The sequence below is a fragment of the Poecilia reticulata genome, chromosome 10 (assembly GCF_904066995.2).
Source record: "Poecilia reticulata chromosome 10, P_reticulata-male-v2, whole genome shotgun sequence".
Classification (NCBI taxonomy): Eukaryota; Metazoa; Chordata; class Actinopteri; order Cyprinodontiformes; family Poeciliidae; genus Poecilia; species Poecilia reticulata.
In genome coordinates, this window is record NC_088839.1 from 26544654 (window position 1) to 26570487 (window position 25834).

Sequence of the window (25834 nt, forward strand, 5' to 3'; positions counted from 1 at the left end):
TTTTAACTCTGATATAAACATTTAAATGAACCAACTTCTTACATCTAAACATTAAGATCTTTAGTTCATTTTCAAGGAGAAGAAAACATAAAACTAAGCAATTCCTTAAAAAGAATAGTACTTAAATCTGGGCATGAAATCTTAAATATTTTAGACATTATGCAGGACTCTTTTCTATTATCAAAAAACAGTCTAAAAGGTTTGCCCTTACTATTTCTCCTGCCTTAAGCTCATGTCACACAAGTTGAGACATGCAAGGAGAGAACTAAGGAAATGCTTTGTTGTGTCTTGCATAGCAGTGAGGTTTATGTCTGAAGACATAGGTATTAAATACAAACTAATTTCTGCCTCAGAAGAGGGATTTACTTTCTTCATAACACATTGCAGCTGCAGCTCACCCTTCTTCAGCACATTGCCCTTCAAGCTTTAACAGGGTTAGCTGGGTTAGGCTTTAATGGTTGCTTTTAACATCATTTGTTTCAACTTCGATATGCGCATTATAAAAAGCTCTGATTAAAGAAAGAAAAGAGGGTCATATGTCTGAAACTAAAGAAAAAAGAGATGGTAGATTTATGTGTGATATTTAAACGGTGGTGAAATTGTAGTGAAGAAATATATCAAATATGTATACGGTTAATTACGGATTTTCATGCATTACTTAAAAAATTACATTACCTTTTTTCCTCACTTTCTGGATTTAAATCAGGCAGTAAATTTTTCTGTTTTCTTGTATACAACTCTGTAGGATCTGCCATTTAAGCTTCCTTTTGAGTCAAACATTTTGAGTTTTCATTCATATTTTTCTCATAATATTTGCTGTAATTTTGTCCCATTCTTCCTGACAGAACTGACTTACTTACAACTTCAACTCTAGCCACAAACTTTCTTTGGGATTGAGGTCAAGGCTCATAGTTTTAATTTTTTTAATGTAATTTTCAGGCATGACTTGGCCTATTTGTCCACTAGCATCTATTTTGCGAAGTGGACTAGTCCCTCCTGCAGTAAAAAATCCCCATAACATGATACTTCCACTTCCTTACTTCAGTGGAGGAAGCTTCAAGCTTCCCTGTTTTTCACTATCATGAAGATCTGTAAGTGTATTTTCAAACTGTAATCTGGATTTTTATTGCATTTCAAGCAATGTCTTCTTCAGTTTTTTTCATGTCATTAAAGGGAAAAAACAACCAAAATTTTTTGTCACATTTTCTGGTCAGTTTTTTTACTTCTCATTAAGACACACACTTTTTTCTTCAGTAAATACATTTTATTTTGTTTGGTCTACACAAATTAAGCTGATACATTTGCATCCTTCAGACACTTGGGATGATATTTTGTTGTTGTGATTAGCATGTACAGTGTAAAGTCCAGGATTAATTAAGGATGTATAAATACGTCATGCAGGAAGCCATATGTCATGAAAATATCAGTCTGTGTTTCCAGAACGTCGAGGAAAGCAGCAACGGCGAGCCCTCTTCGAGCGCCTTTTATGTCGTGTCGATTCGGGCTGTGATGATGCAAGAGAGGACGGGATGCATTAGAGTGGGATTTGCAGAGGAAAAGAGGGGAAGCAGCAGGAGGGATGGGGGGAAGAGGTGAAGAAATGAGAGGTTTGGTGCAAAGAAAGGGATGAAGCAGTGAAGAAGAGGAAAGGAAATAGAGAAAGAAGGGGGAGGAATGGGGAAGAGGAGAGGAGGCTGTGCTCAGAAACAGCCCTGTGTGTTGCCATGGTGCAGGCTCAGTCAGAGCTGCACAGTAGCTTCGCTGCTCAGCTCGCTAATTACCACAGACTGCAGTGCTGATACGCAGGCGACCAAAAGCTCTCTGGTTTTCTGCAGGCGTCTTTTGATCAGCACATTGATACAGCTGCACGACTCAAAGCAGAATTTCTCTTTCACCTAAACAAAAATGTGCAATGGTTGATATAAAAACATCAACTTATATATAAAACAATTAAAATGTGCTATTTCTATGTGAACAGATTTATTCAACGTCGACTCCGTTGCTCAGTGGTGTCAGCTATGCCACTTGTATAAATAAGAAACACTTCCAGTCGAGAACGTTGCTGTGCAACAAGAGCCTGCACATCATGAGCAGCCGGCTTAAAAAACCCCACTATGGGCCATTGTGGCTTGATATTCACCGTTAAAATGTCCAATTATATAATCAGCCAAATCCGAAGGCCTGCATATGTTCACTGGAACATCCGAACAGGCGGGAGCCAGGGATGGGAATAGAGGAACCGCTCGTACGACATTAAAGAGGCAAAAACAATTCATGCATGTGGAATTTAGAAAAATAATTAAGAAAATCTGTTTGGATTTAGCGCCTAAATCTCTTTATGGTCATTAAAATTTTGCTTGAAGAAATAGAACTGAAAATTATTGCAGTTATATTGGTGCTTTTTTAAGCCTGTAAAGATGTAAAAATATATGAAGCCCATCAAAGAAGACATTACATCTCACAAATCTGTAATCAGAGTCAAATAAATCAGGCCTGGTTTTACCTTTTATATATTCAGGATTTAATTATTTTCTCATTTGTTTAAAAATAGGACAAAGGTTTTATGAATCACAAACAACACAGATTTTATGCTCAGTTGATGGTGCCATGTCATATGCCACACCCCTGCAGTTTTGACATCCTGTCTGTATTTTGAAAGCAGACATAATACTATGATCTCACCACACTGACTTGCATAATACGAAAACAAAATGAGGCAAAGGGAGTCACAGCAAGAGAACTGAAGATTCATGCATAACTTCATTGAATTCCCAGCTGACACAATAAAACTTAAAATCTAACTTTTTTAAATAGTCTTTCTTTATTTTACATATTCTCCTGGTGAATGTGTGGGTTCTCTCCAGTTCTAAAACATGTGAGGTTAACCGAATCTCTCTAAATTACCCTCAGGAATGAGTGTGTGTGTGATTGTTTGTGTCTCTGTGGGGGTCTGGCGACGTGTCTAGGGTGTGCCTCGCCTAATGACAGCTGGAGTAACCTGGTATAATTGGGTTTCGATTTCAAAATGTTCAGTTATTCCCTTCACCTGCCTTCCTGACCATTTACATTTCAAACCGACTTTTATCTCGACATCAACACAATCTGAAGCTGAGAACATTTGTGTTTGTCGCTGCGTCCGTTTTGAGTCGGGATTGTCACGGTCCACTACTTTTCGTCTCTGTCCAACTCAACAGTTGGACAGTTTGTTGTGTTTTGACAGCCAGCTGGTATACAGCGTTTAATCACATAAAACGATGCTAGAAGTCTGAGCGTATTAAAGGACAGAGTGTTTTCAGATCAGTGTGTCATCTCTCCAGTTCAGTAAGACGACGACTCTGATCTTGGCTTAGCTGCTCTCTTTAGGGGCCTCTGAGTCTTTGCCCTCCACAATAGGGCTGAATCATTTGGCAACTGCTAAAGTGCTACAATCGTTTAAAACAATGCCCTGTTTTTTTTTCCTTCTGTTGTTTGGCACTAAATACATAAGCATATGGATAAATGTGCTCATGTATTCTTAACTATCAGAGGGAAACTAGAAGCATGGCTCTTGTTTTTTTGCGGCGCCTGTTGTCCTACTTACTGTAATTTTTCATCACTTTCAACACCTACACTTATTGTGAGCCAAAACTCACAAGTAAGGGAAGTGAATGGAGAGACGTGTGTGTGTCGGTGTGGGTGTTCCTGAGTGGAGCTTATAGCGAAGCATGAAACCTCAACCAAGACGGTTCGATCTCTGCAGCTGAAAGTAGAGATAAGTGGAACCCCTTGAAGGCCAGTGGGTCAGTGTTGGCTTTGTTATTTTTCACTTTAATGTCATTAAAGTGGATCTCCAAGCATTCAGATATTTTTATCTGTCTATTGTCTCTGGCTTTGGATTTGTAAACAAGTGCTGTCTGAACAGCTGGTTATCTCAGCTTAAATAATGCAAAGTCACATCTAAGCAAGCAAACAGTGTGACTTTGTGAAGAAAGTCGTGTAAAAAGGCCACAACAGTTTAAGATCACCATTGAGGATATTGCAACAGAACTGCTGTTAAATATTTAAAATGAGGACAAAAGGCTTGAAATTGGGACAGTGAAGAGTTTGTTCTAGTGTGCTCTGCAAAGGAATGAGGAAAATAATGGTAAAAAAATAGCTGCTGGAGCAGAGTTTTATCTGGAATATAAACAACATTATCAGCGTTATATGTATTTCATAGACCAGAGTTTTAGGTTACGGCCTGTGAAGTTAAGACATAATGCTTAATAAGAAGGTATCATCATCAAACGTAGTACTTTATGTTGAATTTTGGGAGGTTTAAGCTTCTTTCCTTGTTTCTAATCCTGTGTGTTGGCATGTTTGAAAAACACTTTTAACGTGGGTTTGGATGTGAGTCAGTACGAGAATCTAAGAATATGAAAACCTTGAATAAAAATAAATCAGTTTCACTGCATCATGGTATAAACTGAGGTACACTAATAATATTATGTAACTGCTTTTTTGTTAGCTAGATTGAAGTTTGCCAAGTTAAGTTTTACAGTTATGTGTTACTTTAGTAAGAGTGAAGAGTCACACTCTTGGAAATATTCCCAAAAATCTGAAATTGTTTTCTCTTTATAAATAAATAAATAAAAAAGAGTTGTGTGCTTTTAGCTCTGATTACTCTGGCACTTTCACTGGCATCTTGTTAAAATAATTTTAATACATAGGAACGATATTGCGGAACAGTTTTAGCATTTTTGAAGCTGTAATGTTTAAAAAAATATATCACTTGATATTGGTAAACTGCCTGTTTCTACATGGGTCTAAGTTTAAGGCGATAAAGCCATTTACTCCATGTGTCGCTCATAATGTGCCATCAGTTTGTACAGTGTCTGCATATTGCAATGACGGGTGTAAAAATGCATATTTTCCATGATGTTATACTTATTTTTTTACCCATGATTTAGAATTGCCTTGCAGTCTTCAGTCATAGGTCATAATACATAAGCTATGTATACTGCAAGTGGTAATTATAAGCTAAATTAATTTAAAAATGATGCTATGCCATCATATCAGTCACTCTAACCTTTTGGGATTTAGAGTTGAGTGAATCCCCATCATCAGTGCAGACAGAGCTTCTGCATTAAGCAAAATGATCACGTGGTCATTGCATATATTGGGAATATCTGCACGTTGGCTTAGTTTGAGATCATGTTAGGTATAATTTCATCTTCATAGGAAAGTGATACTTTATTTTTTTAGTTGTGTTTCTGTCTTCATGTGGTACAGAAACACAAGAAAGATGTGCAGTAGTGTGAGGGAGTCTAAATATCTCGTATTGTACAGAAGAACAACCAAAGCATTTTTGGATTGATAGTTTTTTTTGATTGTCTGAAATGTTGAAACTCAGATGGATTTACTATAAGTAGGATCATGAATGCCATCGTCATCTTTTGCAAAACTTGGCTGCAACTTTCCATCTTTACACCCATAAACAGTATCAATGTGTAGTGCTGTGAAAAAGTATTTTCACCTCATAGAGTTGCAGAAACTCTATAAGATTTAAATGTAGTTTTGACACATTTAAATGATTCTGGTCATTAAACAGATTTTAATATAGGAAAAGATTAGGATGATTTTATTAAGTAAAAATGTTATCTAAACTAACCTGAAGCTATATGAAGAAGTAATTACCCACTTTGTTAAATCATAAATTAACTGTGATCATCCACATTTTAACCAGACCTTTAGAGTTGAGAAATCACTTAAATAGAACAACATGAAGTAGGCTAAAAGATCTTAAAAAGCAACACGTCATACCCTAGATTAAGACATTTAATATCAGATTACAAAGTTATTCATACGTACTAGCTGATAAAGATTTTTAAACCCATTTGTAAGGCTGTGAGACTCTGTGGAGAGCCTTCCCAGGGTTTGCCAACTTGCCAAACAAATATTCCAAGAGCACTTCAAAGAAATGAATGCTATAAAATCCTGAAGTATAGTCTTTGCTTGCCACCTTAAGCTTAAGCACACTTGAGTTATTCAGCAGAACAAAGATCCAAAGCACACCAGCAACTCAACTGTTGCAAAGGCAGAAATAAAGGTGTTGGAGAAGCCTAGTCAAAATCTGAATCTAATTCCAATTGAAAACCCTCCAATGTGGCTTAATTAAAGAAATTCAGCAAATAAGTGTGCTACTGCTTTACCCAAATGCTTTGGGATTTGGGACCCAAATACTTCAGCCACTTGCATTTGATTTAACAATCACTTTTTCAAATAGGACCGAGTTTATTTGGAGATTTTTTTCCCTTCATAATAGAAATATTTGTTTAAAAACTGCATTTTGTTTTCGCTGAAGCTTCCTTTGTCTGATGATACTTGACAACATTTAGGTGTGAGGTAAAAAAAAAAAAGCAACAATAGAAGAAATCTGCAAGGGGGCAAATACTTTCTCACACATACCAAGAATGTGATGTATTTTTTGAAGAAAGACATTTTGTACAAAAATGTGACTAATCAGTTAACGTCAGAGTGGCAACAATCTGCCTTTTCCAAAGCATCAGAGAGGAGTGGGGCTTCAGTTCAGCAGCTCCTTCAGCCGAGAAGCAAAGGATTTTAACTATCTGAGAGCGTAAGGCTGACATGCTGCAGTGACCTCTGCTGTAGAGGAAGAAGATGGGGTGAAAATATGTGAAGCATACTGATGGCACACATGACAGGCTTCCCTGCAGATTGGAGCTTCACCTCAGAAACAACATGACTCGAGCCTGTTGAGCCTCCTGGTGTTGGCTGTGTGACCAAGACGCTGATTGCTGATGGAAATTAGATGAAGCAGCAGGTTGTTTTAATATTGCATCATGTGGGGAAAGTCAGTGTTTTTCATGGGGCTGGTTAGTTATACAGCTAAATGTTAAAACCTTAGTCTTCTGTTGCCATGAGGCGGAGCAGCAACAAACTCTGTCACCCTCTTGTTAGCAGTGTTTGAAAGGAATGACTCAGAAAAATAACACTGAGGCACCACTTGTTATGCTGATTTGTATACATGAGAAGTACGCTATAGCAAAAAAAATAAAAAATCACGCTGAACAGTGTGAGCTGAACAGTTTTTAGACCGAAATAGCAAATCTCATACAGTTTTGATAAAGTCAATTTATCAAGTTATGTTTGCTTTTAGCTTCGCCTTTTGTGTAAATGTGAATTGAAATACAGTCTTGTGGGATTTAAATCAGAAAATAAAACCAACAGTATGCAGTGTTGTTTGGGTTCTCTAAAAAAATTGGGTCCAAAATTGGTATTTTAGCTTCAGTTTTTATTACATGCAGATAAATGTGTTACCAGTTCTGATAAAGATGTGGCAACACATTTTTTACTGCAGCAGCCTGATCTCACTGTGCATTTTTTTCCCTTGGAAGAATGATCCAGAGTAGGGAAAACAATTTTTTAACTAAATACTTTGCACCATCCTATTTTTGCTAATAAGACATCACTTTTCTTCTGCTATTTCACAAGTTGAAGCATGTAGAGTGAGGTATTTGGATCATTATCTTGCTGAAAACCCCCCAAAACGAGCCATTTACCAATACTCCAGCAAAATCTTGGGGCTTTGAAAGCAAAACAAGCCCACAGCATCACAGCTCCTCCACTATGCTGTACTCACTGAATATTTCTTGACATTTCCCCCAAACATCCCCTTAGCACGTAGATGTGTCTAATGGTTGCTGTTGAGACTTGATGACCTCTCTTTGCTGCAGTTTTCTGATAGTGATCTCTGGATATTTTTTTACCTCCCTGCTCACTGAGTGTGTTAGCAAGATAAATATGGTTATAAATAAATAAACAACTATGGGTATTCACCCTTGGGGCCATTGGCTAAAAGAAATAGGTCTCTGTGTCACTTCAGATTTATACCACAGGGTAACAGAGAGGCTTGAATTACTAATTAGATGCTCATTGAAACCCTGATTAACCTAAAATGGTATAAAACCTGCAAATAAAAGGTTCAGTTAAATTAATGTGGAAGAAATTATGTTTTGCTCTTGATTGTTCGACCAGTGATTTTGTTTTTACAGAAAAAACAAGATTAGATGATCATTTGTGATCTTTGATGTGTTTGAATTAAATTTATTTGAAAAACTTTATTTGCCCCACAAGGAAATTAAGCGTTTTTGTTACTAATATAAAAGTATCTTCAAAGAGACGTCATGGATCTCCAGTAGCAGTCTTTCAGCTAATTTGAAAAGGATTCTGACTGAAGACTTTCTGTATTACAGTATCATGACTGTCACAATATGCTAACAGCTCAATATGTGGGCAACATAAACAATATTTCACAGTTGTTGGCGTCAGTTGTTGGCAAGCACTGCTAATCCATCTCATTTGCTTTTGCCGTTCCTCCTTAGATCTACCCGTATGATTAGAAAGTCAGGCTGAGATACATTGGTATGAGGAATATGATCATTCATAGGGAAACAGTCATATTATGTTTGTACTCTTCTCTAATTGTAGTTTTGTGTTGGCAGAGTGCAAATTATTTTTTTGGTTTTTATTGAAAATCCACTAATCTTAAGAATTGTACAATTCTTTTTGAATATATCATGTACAGACATAGCTGACACTAAAGGTCACATGTCTATAATATTCTTAATGCACACATTTCTTATATTGTGCAACCGTATTTGTTTTGTGTTAGAAATGCACAATTCAGAACTTGTGGCCAATTTCCAAGCTATTATTTTTGTAGCGATGTGATCTGCCAAACATGATTTAATGGATTCAAATTTCCAGTTAGTGTGGTGAAGCCTAATAGGAAGCATTTTGTGTGTATTCTCTAACAACTTTAAATGTAGTATGTTCAATGACAAAAACAGGTTGAAAACTGAAAGGGATAGGACAGAAACTCTAGCTGTGTTTTCTTTTACCTTCCTGTTATCTGCTGAAAGTCTGACTCTCTCTTGGACATATTGAAGAAAATAGTTTTCTTTCAAATTGCTTCTTACTTTTCTACTTACAGTAATTTACCTAGCAACAACTTGTTGAGTAACTGGCACAGCAGCAGTTTAGGTTTCACCATGCTTAAAACTAAAGAACGGTATGAAAACTGTGGATAAAAGAGGAAAGGTCGTGCCACCAGTTTGGCAGTATCTCACATATTTAAAACAAAAAACTATTAATTATCAAACGCTTATACCGTGACACGTTTTCAGCCATTTCGTCCAGCCCTACTACCAAAGTATGCACACATTAAGTGCTTTAAGTCAAAAACGGATGGATACAGTCAGGTTCAGATCTGGTTTGTTGTCAGCACACTTGTCGACGGCGCTTCTGGAGCAGCGCTGCTATGAATATTCGTTACACTAAGTACTTTTCCCTGTGTGGCTGCACTTGTGAAGGTCAAACTAGCCGGCTCCCATTTGGAGCTGCTCAGCATGACGGAGAGGTAAGCCAGAGCATGCTTTTGTGATATTACATAAAGATGAAGAGGGAGTGCTGCTGACAGCTGTGACGGGCTATTAATTAGAGCTTCATGGATGTACGTGTTGGGAGGAGGCGGGGGGGCTTAGTCAGAATGCTCAATCACAGCCATCAAATCTGGAAACTTTAAGCTTTAACGCTGCTGCTTTATGGGTGAACTAATTAATTTTCTCATCCAGATAAACGCTGGTGTTTTAGCCAGAGAAAAGTAACAGTTGACCTTTGACGGCGTTGGATTTTCTTTATTACGTCTCGTTATGCCGTCTTTGTCGGTGACATTGAGTTTGTGCACTTAGAACATCTCTTGCTGTCATTCGTTTCCCGCTCTCAAATCCGTCCATCTGTCACGCCTCTGCTCACCTCACTACTTGCCTTCCCTCCAGGCGCAGGCTTTGGAGTGGGTGGGGGCTTCAGCGTGAATGAGATGTTGGGTGCATGGTAATTTAGTAGTTATTGATTGGACTGCAACGTGGCCTATGATCGGCCAATGGGAGCTGGAAGATCGGAGCAGCAGCACTGACTGCGTCTTTCATCCCACATTCTGCTGGAAAACATAATTCAGCGCCTTTTTAGATACAAATGCCTTACTGTGCTGTAGGAGTTGTCACTAACTAACATCCAGGAACAATTTCCATTATGCACTGCATATCACCTCATTGGCTGAGTGCAGCTTTCTGTCGTATTTTACGGTAAAGTCGCCACTGGAGGCCTCGGTGGGAATGGAGCTGATATGTAAATGTTTCCCTAAGAAGGAAAGGGTTATTGCCCCGTCAGCATGCCATTGGTGTGCACATCCTGAACTCTTGTTTTTCCTCCCCTCTGCCTGCAACAAAGTCGAGGGCTGGAAGACGGAAATCATGCTGAGTCTTCAAGAAGAAAGTGAGGCTTTATTTTTAATGAATTGACTCTTTTCAAGTATCATTCAGTTCAGCAATGCAACAAGACAGCAACCCATGAAGCTTTTCACATTTTCATGTGTTGCAAGAAAAAAACATTTATCTGTTTTATTGGAACATGATGGAAAAGGCCAAAAAAATGTGGTAAAATGAAAATTAAAAATGAACCATTAGGTTTATTATTACCAGGGTCTTGATAAGTTAATGTACAACAGAAGGCACATGCAAATGTTTGTTGTTCTGTCTTTGTTTTTTCATTTTCATTTTGAACCTGTATCATTTTTGTAGTTTTGGGTATAAATACCGAAATTATTATAAAATAACTTTTAAAAAAGAAAATTAAATATGAAAATAGAGCATCCACTTGTGCTGCACCCCTAAATAAAATTCATTTATTATTCTATTTATTATTCCTTCAGGAATAATAAATAGAGTCCATCTGTGTAATTTAATCTTTACATGAACACATTTTGGAGTTCGCCATGTAGCCATGCAGGGGACACAGATATCATGTTGAAGAATGTATTTGACAGAACGTGACCTTTTTGGCCTAAACGTAAGCTCACTCTTTAAAACAAGGTGGTGACACAATCATGATGAGGAGTTGCTTTTAAGTAGCAACAGAGAAACTGGTCAAGAGAAAAAAACAGAAAAAGTATGGACTCAGTTCAGGTGAATAAAATAAAACACTGTTTTTTTAAAGATGTTTATGCATCCAAAAATGAGAACAATGCATCCTTTCACTTCTGCTTAAAAATATATATCACTTTGTGTAAATCTGCCACATCAAATCCCAATAAATCTCACTCTTTGGTTTAAAGTGACAAAAATGAGAAACTATTCAAATTACAGTTGCTACAATATTGGGTGAGTTGGATGTTTAAACTCATTTAGATCCACCAATGGGTAACTTACATGGACCACAGAACCAAGAAGCCAAAAACTTCATATGAAAGCTTTAATAAGTATCATCCACAGTATTAATCAGCTTTAGATTAATCCTGATTATCCAATGCAAGTAATGTCTACTAAGTTTACCATCTAAACCAGCGCAGCAGAGGATGCATGTGTGCATCACATGGTTTGATTCAAATCAAATTTAGCCAGTTTTCCTCACTACATTACCAGATTTTCCATACTCATCTCTACATATTCCTTTAAAGAGGGGCAGACAGACTCAGGATTTGTTGTGATTTGAGGAAATGCATGTGTGTATCTGATCTTGGTAGGGAAGCCCTGAAGACGACGCGCAACATCCACTTTATGCCTCACGTCTGAGCTGCATTAACTGCAGTGAGGCAGCAGTGAGAAGTTGGAGAGATGAAGGAAGGGGCGGTGGCTGAACAGGCTTCCCAGCCAATACCATAGAAGCGCTGGTTGCCATGGGAACACATTGATTATTTAACAGTTTTGGATGAAGCCTCTGCCCTGCGCTTGCCAAGGTTTACTGGGAGTCTTTGTCGCTTTACTGTCCCGAGGGTCTGCAGCCAAGCGAGCGCCGCATGATGCAACGCGAGCGGGACATGATATGCATGCACGGAGACGCCGAAAGACAAGAGACGGTCCCCGCTAACGAGACATGAGATTGATAAATGGAGAAGTGTGTTGGACAGATGGGTGACTGGACCTAAGGAGCAGGAGAAAGAGAGTGCTTTCATCACTCCTGTTGGTCAGCAGGGACTTGTAATAATCTCACGCTGGGGAAGCAGTCTGGACTTACTGTCATTGTCTGTACATGAGGTCTCTGCGTCTGGTATGCTCGCTTGCTTCAGCTGCTTTTCAGCCCAGGGTGTTTACACGATGTTGTGCCAAAGCTTCTGTAATCCTACAAGTGAAGGGAAAAAAACCAAGTAAAAAAACAAGTATCTGTTTGTCCCTCACAAATCCTTGATGCTAAATCATTTGGGACGTCTCTCAGTAAACATGTGATTGCTATCTGATGAAGAAATAATAATTGTTAAGCCAGAAACGCTCACAGGATCCATTGTGATTGGATCAGCTGTCTTGCATTGTGATTGGATCAAAGCCAGCTGTAAGTTCCTTCCATCTGCCATCTGCTATAGTTGCATTATTAAGAAAAACATCTGTCTTCAAAGTTAAAGCGGTCACGCTACTTCGTCACGTTCTGCAAGATAGCATTTGTTCTTGTAGAGAGAAAAACGTGAAGGACTTAGACTGATGGTATTGCTTTATTTGAATCATGATGGTTGCAGTGAACTAATTCATCAAACTAAGGTGGAACTTTAGATCTGGTGATGAGGGAAAGTACACAGTGATATTGTCGGTGCTTATATTTACATACACAACATAAAAAGACACATAACCTTGTCACTGTCTGGCACTCTCAGGTACCATGCTAATCTGTTGAAACAATTATATATGAACACAAAAAAATGTCCAGTCATGATTCTATTCAGGAAGGAGCAGATTTTGATAGTAACTAGTTACATTTACTTGAGTAACTATTAAAAAATTTACTTTTAGGAGTATTTTTTTACTATAGTGTACTTGAGTAATTTTATTATGAAGTATGGCTACTGTCACTCTTACTGTGAGTAACTTCACTGAATGAAGAACAAGCTTGTTTTAACCAAAAAATCAACTAGATAGACACTCACCTCAAGTGTTTCTTAAAGTTTCATAAGCTTTGCATTGAAATAAATTAATTTGGAAAACATTTTCTTTCACCTTATATGAATTATTTTTATTTTGGTTTATAAAATACCCAAATTTCCACATAATTGTATAATTTGGTTCCGTCTGATGGTGTCATTTTTAGATATTAAATGATTGATATTTTGATCAGTTACTCAGTACTTGATTCACCTTTTTACCAAATACTTTTCTTTACTCTTGAGTAATTTCTTGGACGGCTACTTTTAACTTTTACTGAAGTAAAAATATGTTACAGTATTGCTTCTCTTGCTCGAGTGCAGTTTTTGGCTGAGATGGAGACAAATACAGAGTCTCTGCTCCTGAGATCCTGAGATGAACATGCTTTTGTGCAAAATCTTCAAATCGACCCCAGAACTAAAACAAAAGACTTTTTATAGTAGTTAAACTGGTATGAATTTCAGCAGAAATGTCTGCGTACAAATCCCAACGAAGTGAACCAAGGCCTAGACTATTCCACAGCGATTTCAGAACCTGCTAAAATCATACAGAAACTATTACTATAATGTATTCCTGCTAAAGTTGGCTCCTCAGGTGAGATGTGTAGCTTAACAGATATTAGACAAGCCCCACGGAGCATTTCTCATCAGGTTTGTTGTGTTTAATGCAGCTTTATTCATCTAAACTAGAGTTACACTAGTTTGTAGTCTGCTGTAGAATATTGGACAGTCCAGGTATTGAAGTGCAGCTGATCATTTGCTAATATATTTGTGTTCAAATAAGCAGTTTCTGTAAAAAGATGGCAACAACGGTGGTGTTTGAAACATGTCTCTTCAGGTTGGCACATGTTGCTTTTATACCTTTTGTCAAGTCAGGAAGATTTTAGCAGAGTTTGGTGAGAGGAGCAGCAGCTGATTTCAGTGTTGGGGACGAAGGAAAGACATTGTTCTTATTGAGGCAAACAGGGATTTATCTCAACCACTTACATTAAATTAATACTTAATGTTGAAAAATTCAAATATGTAATTTTGATATCAAGAGTTAAATCTAAAAAAAAAGTCTGAAATCAGTTTAGGTTTATCATCCAAAATAAAATATTAAAAAGTAAATTCATTTTAGTAATTTTGTTAAAGTATAACTAACATATTGATTTATTTTACATTTAAGTGATACATTTTAAGCATTTTAACTGTTGGTTTTGATACAACTAATTACAGAGGACCGTTAAAAATATTGTTTTAAAGAAAAGTCAGAATATTTCAAACTATGTCACCCTGTTAATATCCCCCAAACTCATTAACGAGCTTTTCTTTACAATCCTCTCAATACTGTGCTTTTCTGTTTCTAGTGTGCCTTTTTCTGGCACAGTTTTTCCCTCCACTCAACTTACAACATGCCGCGATAAAACTTTGAGTCCATCTTCATTTGTGATCTTTTGCCTTCATTGCCTGATTGCTGAACAGTTTTAAATTTACTGAGTTTCCCCAGGATTTTGAAGCCCGTAAACAAAATCTCCATATTAAAAATCACTTTTTAGTGGTTTAATCTAAATGTAAACAAACAATTTAGGTTTTTATTAGCTCCAAGCCAAAAAACATCAAAATCTACATAAACTTTCAAAAAATACATCTTGTATAATAAATTAGTTTAATTGTTGATTTGAATTACTGAAATTATTTAATGTCTCTCTATGTAATTCCCATTTATGAGATGAACCTGTAGTATTACATAACAGAGACTTCAGTAAAGTCCAGGTTTGCTGTTTAGCCGTTGACCTACATCTGTAATCTTTTTCGCCACTGCTTTTTAGATGTTGCCTGACCCACATTCACCTGCAACACACTCCAAACATCCCTATCCTCTCCTGATCCTCCACCAGCCAATTGGCAGGAAGATGAAGATCATTTCAGTCAGATTCTGTCTTCAATTTGTCGTCCTCTGAGGGAACATTTAAACACAGCCTCTCCAATAAACCGGTCAGATGTTATGGCCGTCAGTCAGCCATCTTTATGCTCTTTATGGGATTACGGAGCCATGAGGGCAGTGGGATTGAGGGCCTTTCCAGTACGATTGAAGACACATGAACATTAATGATTAAACAAACCCATGTTGTGATTGCTCCTGCTGAGATTACGTTGCATTATTCCCCTCTGTTTGCTTGTTACATGGGAATCAGGTTGTGGGATTAAGCTGCAAACCCAGGTTGTTATAATGCTGCTGCATGTAGGTGCGGTGATCCCACAGGGCTTCAGTGCTCCGGTATGATTGCTGGGATAAGCACCGCAGCCATCATCTTGCAGTAGTGTGTTTTGTCACATGTTGTCTCAGTAATGGACTGAGTCAGTCATTCAGGGACAACAGTGGTCAGTGTGTTTCCTGTGTAGCCCTGAGGCGTTGTTTCATCTCTCTTTTTTTTTCCCGTATCAACTTGGTTTTATTGTTCTGATTTAAAATACCAGCTGTCATAAACTCTTCTGCTACAGATGTTGTCAAGATTAAAATCACTTTGGGATTTTTGGGGGCATCTGATTGGGGTCTTTTTACCGAAATGTACAAGCACAACTGTGACCATCTGTTAGTCCATATGCAGATTACAGCGAAGGCCCGATAGTGCTGACTTGGGGAGGGTAGCATCCGCAGCTGTCTGGAGTCATTGCGTTTCACCACTGAATGGAGCGGCCAGACCTACAACCCCACATTTCCATTAACAGCTACTTCCAGAAGCAGGAAGCTCCAAGCAGAGAGGAAGGAAACGTTGGAGAAATGGAGGAAAAACTTATGGCAAACCTTTGATGACATCTTTTAGAGCAGTTTTTACCAGCCCTGGTCCTCAAGGCACACTGACCTGCATGTTTTAGATGTTCCTCTGCTTCAACACACCCCATTCAGATGATGACAATTCAGCAAAACCCTGTTAATCAGCCATCAGTTGAAATGGTAACACTTTATTTGAAAGGCTGTGCATAAGACTGACATGACATTATCATAAACATGACATAACAACGGTCATGGTAATGAAGGAATGTTCATGAATGTTTGCTACGGCTGTCATGAAGTGTCTTTCGGTAAATTATGACACTTTTAATGGACTTTTAATGCAAATCTTAATATAACTTTACATTAAAAGGATCATCATTGACCAAATAATGCAAAGTTTACACTTTCAATGGACTTTTAATGCAACTTTTTGTGCCGCTTTGCATTAATAGCGTCATTATTTACCGAAAGACACTTCATGACAACAGCTGTAAACATTCAAGCAGACTCCTTCATGTACATGTACATGAAGGAGTCTGCTTGAATGTTGTTATATAATATTTATGACAGTGTCATGTCAGTCTTATGGACACCCTTCAAATAAAGTGTTAAAAACACAGTGTTAGTGTGCGTTTGTGTCTGATTAAAAACAGAGACTTTAATGGTGCATGAATCATTTATGGAGGAACCAAAAGGTAAAACCTGGGTGCAAGAGGCGATTCCAACATAACAAAATTCTTATTACAAGACCCTTGCAGTTAAAATAAAAAAAATAAACATATGTACATTATAGCTCAATGGTAGGGGCAGCACAGGCTGGTGGGGTGGCAGAAATGCTCACTAAATAAACTTATCGCTCCATTTGAACTTTTTTAAAGTTTTCTATTGGTTTTGTACATGTCCAGTCAGTAAATAGTGGGAATCACCCTGTATTGAACACAGTGTAAGCACTGTAAGAATACACTAATGATACTGATCTGATTCTCAATGTCTCTAAGTTACATTATTAAAACATGTATTGTAATTTTTTGCTAAATGTGCTTCATCTACGAAGTGTGTGTTTATTTTCAGGTGTATGTAGGGAGAGTTTGAGTTAGAAATTATTTTTAATCAAATGAATTTCAGTCTGTTTATACAGCACCAATTTACAACACATTATTGTAAAAGTCCTTTCAATTCAATCAGGCTTGCATCCCAATTCATCCTGGTTCAATTCCGTATTCAAATTATTTTTTAACGTTTTCTGTCCAAGGAAATCCAGCAGACAAAAACTGAGAGAAAACAAAATTTGAAGTTAATAAACTGCAAATATTGCAAATTGGAGAGTAGTGGGAGAAAGTAGCACAGTGATGAATATTGGTTAATCAAAAATCAATGTTCATGTCTTTAGCTTTAATATCTGAGTTCATTTTAGATGGCTGAGCTTCACTGACAGATGTGATGATTTGTCACTTACTGAAACTCGTGTTACATAGTTTGTTTTGTTTAATTGTCTGGACCTAATGAGGATTTGACATTAATGGAGGATCTGAAAGCAGAGCTTTAAGTATAACTGAAGATTAAAATTGCACCTTTTGAAAACAAAATGATATCAATTTCCACAGTTACTACCAGAGATCAAAAATCTGTGAAATGCTTTTTTAAATCATTAGAAACCCGTGTCATATTTATTTGTAGCAGTACTTTATAGCCACTACCTGGAGCGGTTTTCTAAAGTGAGTGAGTTTTGGTCATTTCACCATGTTTGTCCTTTTTGGTCACTTTCTATTCTCTTTTTCATAATTTTTTTTAAAATTTATAATTTTTTATAATTTTCTAAAAGAAAATGTGGTTATGCATGTGGTTATGGATCTTAGATGGTTATGCATCTTGCGGTTATGCATCTTGAATAAATAATTTCTGGCAGCAGAACGGTTGTTTGATTTATCGTATTTTATAAGATTACCCTTTCCAAAACAGAGATCTGAATCACATTCAGCTGAAAAAGGTTTGATGTAAAGGCTGCAAATAAATAAGCAAAATAAATTGACACACAATTGTTTGTTTGTGCACAAAATGGAAGAAGGAAGGAAGGAACAAACTGTGTGTATAAATTCAATTAAAACATGTTCTCTTGTCTTTGTCATTTTGAAGAGTGGCTAAAAGAGATGGGCCTCTGTGTCACTTTGTATTTTTACCTCTCAAACTAAAAGTTGATTACTATTGTCCATTACTACTTAAGATATTGTAGACTCTTTGATCGACTTTAAAAACACATCTCTGGAAAAAATGAAGAGGCCCCTGCACTGAACCCCATAGAAAACCTCCTGTTTATTCCACCAAGTATTGATTTCTGAACTGTTACAGAGTTAAAACATTAGTTTTGTTGTTTATAAATGGATATGAGCTTGTTTTCTTTGCATTATTTAAGATCTGGAAGCACTGCATCTTTTTCATTATTTTGACCATTTCTTATTTTCTGCAAATAAATATAAAATTTTTGCTTGGAATTATAGTGACATGTTGACATAGAATAAAAGAACAATGTAAATTTTACTCAAACACCTATAAAGAGTAAAATCAGAGAAACTGATCATTTTAAGTGGTTTCTTAATTGTTTTCCAGAGCTGCATATACTTTTTAAAAGTTTCTTGTCTTTAGGGAGATTGTGGTTGGCAAAGATGGAGGAACTGCTGATTTTTGTTACATTTGTGAAGGGATCTTTTTTTCCCTTGTACGTTTTTCCTCGGACGTCGAGTATGCTGCTGCAGTATATAAGATTACATTATTTTAAGCCTTTTTACTCATCTTTACCAGGAGTATTCATATGTCTAGAAAGGACTAGCAATGCTACTGTGAGTGAAGGGTAAGAATGAATGCAGTGGAGAAAACTTAAGGAAAGATCGGTACATATCTGGTTGGACCTCCAGAGACCCATCATCCCCAGGCAATGCTGTCAGCATCTCATTAAGCACAACATCCCAATCAGTCAAGGAAAAATCTAACCAGTTGGAAGATGCAAACTGTATCCAACTCACTCTCCTCTGCTTCCCTCTGCGGTCAACCTGCAGCCCCAAATGGGAACACAAACACCAGGTGGCACAATGGAGCCAAGCTGACAGCATCATTGTTTCTTTGTTGTTGTTTTTTAAGTTTATATGCTGCACTTGATTTTAGATTAAATTGCTTCTTGAAAGTAAAAAATCAGTGCGGTTAAATTGGGACAAAAACTCTGATTAAATATTCATACTTTATCCAAAATCATCTTTAAGACTAAAATGGAAGGAGTCTAGCAGAGGGTTTAGAAATTGCAATAAAAAATCAGCATATCATGCATTAAATTAAAATTTCATGAGCAGAATTAAACAAAGGTTACCAGCAGGGGTATGACTAAGAATGAGGGTTGTTGATTAATCTGATATTTGGTTAGTTTCAACAATAACAACAGAGCAAAAGATTCATCACAGTGTGACATATTGATGGCCTTAAAAGATCCAGTCGAGACAAATTAAATGGTCATCAACCTCCTGACTGAAAAAATTACCCAACACTTTTGTTTTTCTACTCTGCCAGCAGTTCAAAAGCTGAGTGTTGTTGAAAACAGATGGTTGCATACACTATTTAAACCAATAAAAGTGAACTACCTCCTCACTTTTTAAGTTTATTTCAACTGCTGTAGTAAAGAGAACAATAACTTTTTTAAGTGTTTCTACATTCCCAAGTCTTAAAAGTGAGCTACTATGCAAAATTCATGTTCTGCATGTTTTTATACTTCCATTTTGGTCTCAACTATTTCTAAAAGAAGCCCAACGGCTTAAACTACTACCCATCTGCTTTTTGGCAATAAGTTAATGTTTTTTGGTATCTGGAAAATTAGCCATTTCAAAAACTTCCTGATATTTAAGCCACATTTACCAGGCACTGCACTGTTGCCTACCATCCCAGGCGGAGCGCCATTGTGTTTGGTCAGCTGGTTTTACTGCTGTATGCCCTGTACAATGCCTGCTTCACAAACAAATGTTTTTTTGTTGACTTACCATCCAGAAATCACCTGCCGCATTATTGTTGGTTGTGCAGGAGGCTCCATTTCTGCTTTTCTGCAGTTGTATAATTGTTTGTAACCATTTCCACGTGCAAGTATAAACATTGGGTTGGAGGGGTGAGGCCAGCAGCATAGCATCTTGCTTAGATTGTTTAGAGCTAAAGAGACAAGAGGCCCTAAAACAACTCAAGCTGAAATTTCAAAGTAGGCTGAAATAAGCAGATTAAAATCTCATTATCTAAGAATGATTTTGTGCAGCAAACATGCATTGAACATGTTTGTGTAACACATAGATCTATTCTAACCTGTTCAAGGAATCACAGCAGCAGGTCACCTTTAAGTTTACATGCCATAATACTATGTCTTTAAAAATTGAAGGAAACCCAAATGACACAGTTACTCATAAAGCAACATAAAAAAAAGTCAGATTACAGTTTGGAAATTCGCTCAGGGACAATGATCTAAGCAATATGAAACAAAACTTTGAAGTGTCGACCATTGTTAGAGTTGGAGGAAAACGTGGAAGACCGTCTCTGTTGTGGGCATCATTCTTTGGGGTGTTTTACTGCTGGAGGGAAAAGAGAATTAAGTGGAAATGTACAGGAAACATCTCAAAACATCAGGCTAGGTAGTTAAATCCACAAATACATCTTCGAAATTAACATTGGCACTGTACCACCATATTAGTTCCAAACTGACTCCAAGTCTAAAAATATATATATGTGCATTTTTGAATTTGAAGGCAATTCTAAAGAAAATAATCTCTTGCTCATTATTCATTTAGCAACTTTAAATAATTCCTAATGTACAAACAGGAAAGCCTTAGTCTGATTTAATGTTAGAGTCAGAAACTAAACATTATGTGTTTGAAACAGTGTCTGTAAATATATGGATTCAACTGAATCATTACTGATTAAATCAGTCCATCCAAGTATAGATTTCCTTTATATACACTGTTAGACAGTTAAAAATCATTACAATTATTACCAGAATTTGCAGACTGTAAGATTCAACACCACCACCAGAATTATTGCATTTAAAATCCCATTCAGTGGAAAAAACCTTAAAATACTTTTGCATCATCGAGTAAAAATAAAAGCTTCACTAAATGGTGGATTGTTCAATACAAAATATCAATAAATGACAATTTGAAGGTTCAGTTTATAGATGGAAACAAATATTTTAATGTCGTTTTGCTCTCTAAACCATTAGCGCTCAATTAAACACAAACTGCGATCATAAAGGTGTGCTTGAATGGAATATTTGGTCGCCTGATTTGTTTCGTGGGACATGCTAATAATATATTTGGCGTGTTGCTCATAACTGATAAAGGTTTTAGTGACCAAGTGGTGAGAAATGTGAGTTTATCACAATTAATCACAATACCAGTCATATACCAGACTGGTGTAAACGTGTCGTACCGTAAGCGGAGACACAAGCGGGTTTGTTTTATGAGGTGTGTGCAGCGCGTCAGGCTGTGGCAGTTAATAAACGGCAGTCTCTCCAGCCCAGTCCTCATTCTCGGTCCTCACACCTTCCTCTGACTCGTCCCTTCCTGCGTTCGCAGTCCCACCGAGCCTCGTTGGCGGTTCCTATGGCATCCCGAACACTACTGTGCATACTTCATTACGTCTGTGCCTCTTCCAGCCTCGCACACCGAGCTAATGTGCCTCTCTTCATATTCACAGGCCAACCCTCCCCCCATCATTGTCAACGCAGACTCACTAGATGCAGGCCCTTATGTAAGTATCTTTTCTCGCTGTCTGCTGTACAGTAAGGATGCGTCTTATTCTGACTTTCTGTTCTGCATGGACGTGTTTGTATGTTTGTGTGTGGATAAAAAGCCCTCCCCCTCATAGCGTGAATGCCTTCTGTTTAAAGCGCGTTCTCCATTGTCACATATGCCATTTTGTCTGCTTCTAACACCATTTGGAGAATGCATTAACTCTTGTTTTGTTAATAAATTCTTTATGGCTCTTTCTACAAAACAGAAGCTGTTAAAGATTTCACCCACATTTACTGCTTCTGTTTTATTTTTCTAAATCTAAATATTCATCATCCTTATTGTGACGTTTTTGTTTTTGTTTCAACAGGTAAACGGAAGCGACGGGATGTATAAATATGAGGAAATCATTTTAGAGAGGGTAAGTTGTATTTCATTCTTTGATGTATTTCTTGCATAAGGGATTTCTCCCCACTAGGTGGTAGCACGCGGCTCATTCTTTGTCAAATGAGCTTGAGGAACTCACATAAAGCTTGATGTGTGTACAGACGGAAGAAACCTGTGTTTGTGAAGCTGCTGATCGTACATAAGTACAGTAAATGACTCTTAGGTGTGACGTTTCATGCGAGTAAGAGGCAAGTCTTTTTATATATTCCATCTGCAGACAGCAGAAATGAAAAGTGCTCTCCTATCTGCTCCTCTTAGCAGGAGCGGTTCAACTTGAAGTGGGGGAGCTTTACGTTTCCACTCTCATTATTCCACCTCCATGTTGATGTATCTCTGAATAAGTGCACAGCATATTTCTGGCCCGTTTACTTTAAAGTGGCATTTCTGCATGCAGAGTCGCACCTTTCAGGGTCTGTGGTTGTGCAACGTTCGGTGGTCCAGTATGGCTTCTCCTTCCTGCTCTGGAGCTGCACTGCTGTGAAGCCTCAGCCCCACTCTGTCCTAATTTGTTGCGACTGTTTCTCATTAATTATAGAAAATAATAAAGTGAAGTCTTTTCTCAGCTGTCTTGTTTGCTGCCTATCTCTGCGGCCACGGCTGTCAGATGCAGCACTGTGCCTCGGCCCGCTGGATCCGAATGGGGCCTGTGTAGTCAAAGGGATGAATATGGCTGGAGGTGGCAGTGTCGGTCTACTTTAAAGACCTACAGGCACTCAGTCATGCAACAGAAAATATTTTAACTGGGCTATATGTGCTGTTTGTGTGGTGTAAAAAGATTAAAATATCTTCTTTTGTAGAAAAATACATGCTACACACTACAAAATAAGTAATAAAAGTATGCATGAGCCATGCTGATATCGTGTCAGGTCAATATCAATATCAGCCAATGCTCAAAACTGCAATATTGATATCGTATTGGAAGTGAAAAAGTTGCATCAGGGCGTCTTCAATTAGATATACAAACTGTGTAAACATTCAGGCTCCTGATCTAAAGCTGGTAGAGAGGCATACCCCAAAAGACTTGCAGTTGATTCTGCAAAGTGTTGCCTCAGGGGGGCTGGATACAAATAAATACACTTTTCAGTTTATTACTTATAAAAATATGTGAAAAGCTTTCATAATATTCCTTCTACTATCACTTTTAAATTTGTGTTTGTAAAGTACGGAGTCCTATAGGGGACATGGGTATATTGTTTTCTTTTGCATTGTCTCACAAAAGTTTTATTTAAGTATAGTTTATTTAGTCATCAATTCATGCGACATCTTGAATTTTGAAAGTATTTCTGTTACAGTATAATGTTTTGTCATATATGTTAATATCTTGTTTGTGAGTTATCTGAAGTTTTATTTACTTTTTTCCTTTGGGTAAATGCAACAAACTGATTCCCAAAATGCAGAAGCAAAACAGTTAAAATTGGACCTCAAAAGGGCAAAATGAAGAAAATAAATAAAAACAATTTGGACTATTTTCACATTGTAATATAAACATCTGACAATTTTAGTTGTATTTGTTGGTCTGACTGTTTTTTTTTAAAGAGACGTTTTCATGTGCAATCCCGTCTCCATTGAAAGTTATTACAAAAACAAACATGCTGGTAAAATATCGATTATCAACCAGTTTTCTGTAGAAAAGAGTTAAGAATGTAAACATGTTTTCACTGAGGATCTTTAAAGGTGTATGCATAATTTTAAATTAACATTTATCACTGTGACTGCATACAAAATAGGCTGAGGTGTATTTGACAATGAATTGGAAGGGAATGCAAACACCGCAAAAATAAAAATAAAATTTACCAAGTATTTTTGGTCTCTTTTCTAAAGAAAATATCTTAGTTCACTTGAGGTGAGACAAAACTGACTTGGAAGTAACCTTTCCACTTGGTTTAAGCCAATAATTCTTGAATATAGATTTTAAAAACTAGATCTGATGGTAGATTATTTCACTTATAACAAGAAGTTTTCCCCATTTTATAAGTGAAATAATCTGCCAGTGGAAACATCAAAATTAAGAAACTATTGACTTAAAACAAGCCCCAATATTTTACTGAAAAGTTGCTTGTAAGTTAGTTTTGTTGTACTTGACGTGTACCAAGATTTTTGTTCTAGAAACTAGACCAAAATACTTGTTAATATTTTGTTTCTGCAGTGGAATGCAATATTGATTGTGAGGCAACGAAGAAGCAAAAATTTCCTTCAGGGGTCTCCGAAGTAATATGACAAGCCTGTAAAAACAATTAAAGTGGTATGAATACTTTTACACAGGCCAACATGAGCTGCTTCTTCTGCATTCTAATGAAAACACCAATCCCAACCTGTGTTCAGGGGAACTCCGGCCTGGGCTTCAGCATCGCTGGAGGAATAGACAATCCCCACATTCCCGATGATCCGGGGATTTTCATCACCAAGATAATTCCTGGAGGAGCAGCTGCTATGGACGGACGGCTGGGGTGAGTTCCCCTCCTTCCTCCCCACCTCGTTCATATTTCTTTTGCTCTTTTCGAGCTCAGCTGTGCTCTCCATCCTCCTCCTGCTCTAACCTTTCTGCTCACATCTTTAGCGCTCACCAACACCGTGTCCCGCCAGCCAGCGCTGTGTGGGAGGCAGCGTTTCTTCAGCTCTCTGCCTCTTGGCTCTGTGTGCTTCCTCAAACTTATGATTCAGTGCAAAAAAAACAAACAAAAAAAACCCCAGAAAGTCTGAGAGATGTAAAACATTATGATATGGAGTCCTCTGATAATATCAAACACGGGATCTTCCTGTGTTTTATGCATCAAACACAGTGGAGTCTGCAGAGTTGAGTAGTAATGAGTTACATAACACAATTACATTTACTTGAGTAACTTTTTTTTAACTTTTAGGACTACGCTCTACTTTTTACTTTTACTTGAATAATTTTATTATGAAGTATTTCTACTCTTGAGTAAAATTTCTGGATTTTCTACCCACTGAATGAAAAACAAACATGTTTTAACCAAAAATTCACCAGACACACACCTGCAGTTGTTGTTAAAGTTTTATAAGTTTTTTTGTTGAAAGAAACTGATTTGGAAAAAGTTTATTTTGCCTGATTTTGTAATTTTTTGTTACTTAGATGAATTATTGTCATTTTTGTCCTTAAATTACTAAAAATTTCCACTTAACTTTATATTTTAGTCCGTCTGATAATGTCATTTTTAAATATTAAATTAACTTTTTACCCAATAAAACCTTTACTCTTACATGAGTAATTTCTTGGACGGCTACTTTTTACCTTCACCTGAGTGAAAATATGTTAAAGTAGTGCTACTTTGTCCACCTCTGGGGGTTTGTGACGTGCATCTGAACCTCTCTCAGGGTTAACGACTGCGTGCTGCGCGTGAACGACGTGGACGTCTCCGAGGTGGTTCACAGCCGAGCAGTGGAGGCCCTGAAGGAGGCGGGGCCTGTGGTGCGACTGCTGGTCCGACGGCGGCAGGCCCCCCCAGAGACCATCCTGGAGGTTAACCTGCTGAAGGGCCCCAAAGGTCAGACTCTGGGACACAAACATAATTTGCTTGAGAGGCTGATTATTTGTACATGCGGTGACTGTCCCGCTTTGTGTCTCCCGACCAGGTCTGGGATTCAGCATTGCTGGGGGAATTGGGAACCAGCATATTCCTGGAGACAATAGCATTTATATCACCAAGATCATAGAAGGAGGAGCCGCCCAGAAAGATGGACGACTGCAGACTGGAGACCGACTGCTAGCTGTATGAGACTTCACTTCACACATCTGCATTTCAAACCAAAATACTTGATTTTTATTTTTAAGAGATTTGATCTCTTAGAAACCATGTGAGACCAGCGGAGTTTGTTGAGGTCTAGATGTTCTTGGTTGTTTTCTGACCTCCTGCATGAGTTGCAGATGAACTCTTTGAGTAATTTTTGTAGACTGGCCTTTCTCGAGAAGGTTGACCTCTAAAT

At 37.5% G+C, this 25834-nt stretch overlaps 1 protein-coding gene across 13 annotated transcripts in view; it reads left to right on the forward strand.

The window, feature by feature from the left end:
* The window catches only part of dlg3 (discs, large homolog 3 (Drosophila)), a 110773-nt gene that overhangs the window by 35184 nt on the left and 49755 nt on the right, over positions 1–25834 (forward strand). For all 13 annotated transcript variants that reach the window (XM_008420772.3, XM_008420771.3, XM_081611787.1 and 10 more), the window contains 5 exons: positions 21411–21464; positions 21816–21866; positions 24215–24339; positions 25226–25395; positions 25484–25620. In XM_008420772.3, coding sequence (XP_008418994.2) covers positions 21411–21464; positions 21816–21866; positions 24215–24339; positions 25226–25395; positions 25484–25620 — 537 coding nt within the window. The remainder of the gene's footprint in view (positions 1–21410; positions 21465–21815; positions 21867–24214; positions 24340–25225; positions 25396–25483; positions 25621–25834) is intronic.